Source organism: Priapulus caudatus, unplaced genomic scaffold (genome assembly GCF_000485595.1).
Source record: "Priapulus caudatus unplaced genomic scaffold, Priapulus_caudatus-5.0.1 Scaffold1306, whole genome shotgun sequence".
NCBI classification, from domain to species: domain Eukaryota; kingdom Metazoa; phylum Priapulida; class Priapulimorpha; order Priapulimorphida; family Priapulidae; genus Priapulus; species Priapulus caudatus.
The window spans coordinates 27,782-29,678 of NW_014578367.1; the positions used below are offsets into that span (position 1 = coordinate 27,782).

General features: G+C 37.5%; 2 protein-coding genes across 3 annotated transcripts in view; both read left to right on the plus strand.

Moving 5' to 3' along the window:
• Positions 1 to 876, plus strand: part of LOC106816182 (serum response factor-binding protein 1-like) — a 4,193-nt gene extending 3,317 nt beyond the window's left edge. Inside the window, exon 4 of the mRNA XM_014820742.1 lies at positions 840 to 876. Coding sequence (XP_014676228.1) covers positions 840 to 876 — 37 coding nt within the window. The remainder of the gene's footprint in view (positions 1 to 839) is intronic.
• A 519-nt stretch (positions 877 to 1,395) lies between these two features.
• LOC106816183 (very-long-chain (3R)-3-hydroxyacyl-CoA dehydratase-like) overlaps positions 1,396 to 1,897 on the plus strand; it is a 17,256-nt gene continuing 16,754 nt past the window's right edge. Inside the window, exon 1 of one of the 2 annotated variants that reach the window (XM_014820743.1) lies at positions 1,396 to 1,491. In XM_014820743.1, the coding sequence (XP_014676229.1) occupies positions 1,408 to 1,491 (84 nt within the window). In that variant the 5' untranslated portion in view covers positions 1,396 to 1,407. Of the gene's footprint in view, positions 1,509 to 1,897 lie in introns of both variants that reach the window. The other variant, XM_014820744.1, reaches the window with a different exon arrangement.

Sequence of the window (1,897 nt, forward strand, 5' to 3'; positions counted from 1 at the left end):
CACATGACTACAAACTGTCATTTGATTGGCTGAGGTATTCCAAACCTCAGCCAATCAAATGACAGTTTGTAGTCATGTGATCCTGCAGATAGACAAACATTGGACATTGAACATTGGAATTCACAGTCAGTACCAGTGAACTCGGAGTTTGCTCGAGTTTGCGCGAATTTGTTCGAGTTTGCTCGAGTTTGCTCGAGTTTGCAAACTAAAGTTTGCTAGTGTAGACAGGGCTTTAAACGTCCTATTTTGAAGCACGCCAGTTGACGTACTTTCGAGCCACGGCAATTTTTTGACAAAAATGGGAATTGCCATTAGTCAGTTCAGGTTCAACGGATTTTGCTCATTTTTGGTATGTGAATGAATAAGGGCTAGGGGTTTTGGTATTTTAAAAAAAATTATGCAAATTAGGTAGGGTTTGGCAATTATATAGCATTATATAGACACAAACAGTCTGTGGTGTCACACTTGTCTGGTTCGTTTTAAAAGATTTCATTGACAATATCTTTAATGAAAAATTGGTATTTCCTCTCCACCCTGCCGATAAAACGTCTATATTAGAGTAAAGTTTTACAAAACATGTCGGAACGCAGCATAACCTATTTATTTCGAACGCCATCGCTACAAAACGGGTATAGCGCCATCTACGGTCACAAATTGTGATTCATTTTGGTTTATAAATTATTATTGCGATATACAGATGGCAATTGTTTCTATTAAGTATGACGATGGTTGCTCAATTAAAACTGACTTCTTCTTACTCACTCATTTCTGTCCTTTTTTGTGGTGAGCTACAGTGTCATTGACACTTTCATTTATGATAATTTTGTACTCTAATATAGGAACAAAGAGCAGTGGATCAACAGCTCCAAAAACTGAAAGTCTTCACCCGTCCTGGGCAGCAAGCAAGATGAAAAAAGAAGCACAATCTAAAATACTTCCATTCCAGGGGAAAAAGATTGTATTTGATGATTAGTTCCACCTACTTGTGCTTATATCGAGATGATTTGTAAAGAAACGAGAACACATTATTGAATGATTGTTACTACATGGTTTGTATCATGTAAACGTACAGAATATAAGCGTAGAACATGCAACAAGAGATTACAGCATGGAAATATAACACAAATAGATTGTTACCATATTACATAACTGGTAATTGTAATATGTACTAATGTAGAAAGTAAACGTGTAACTGATGTGGTTTAATGTGGCATAGCACATATTATTATCTTGTAGTATAATATGTTTGTGTTGCAGTGGAAAATATGGAGGATATACTTTATTATATTTATTGTCTTCTTTATCATCATATGTGTTGGCAATTGTTGTTTTTTTGCAAAAATATAGTTTATGGCATATGTACACCACTTTTTAGCTTGGCCACTAGGTGGTGCTAGCATCGTAATCATGGAAGCCGTACTAAAGGCAAATGTTTACTGGGCACAGACAGCTGATTCTGTTAGTCTTCGGGTAGATTTAAAAAATGTCTCGGTGAGTGAAAATCAACGGTTAGTGTTCAGTTATGTAACTGATTACGTTTCATAAAACACAATGAGCGGCATCACAATTAACCGACCCGGTAGATCACAAGCTCGTTAGCAAAGGTCTCAGGCAATCACACAATGGCCTAGGGCTAATCAGTAAATCACTAATCAGCGTTAGTATTCGGCCGTAACATCTCTGGTTACTAGGTTAATGCTAGATACAATAATGTAACCCAAACCCAAGAGGATAGGGTTACAAAGTGTCCCTATCCTTTTCTGCGGAGGAATGCCCGAGTGAATCACTCGGGCCGGTTTGCTGGTGCGTTTTCAGAGACTAGAACTTCCAAACTGGGTTTATTCTAAACACGAACCTTTCTCCGCTATCTGGGAACTTACTATGTATCGCAATACTA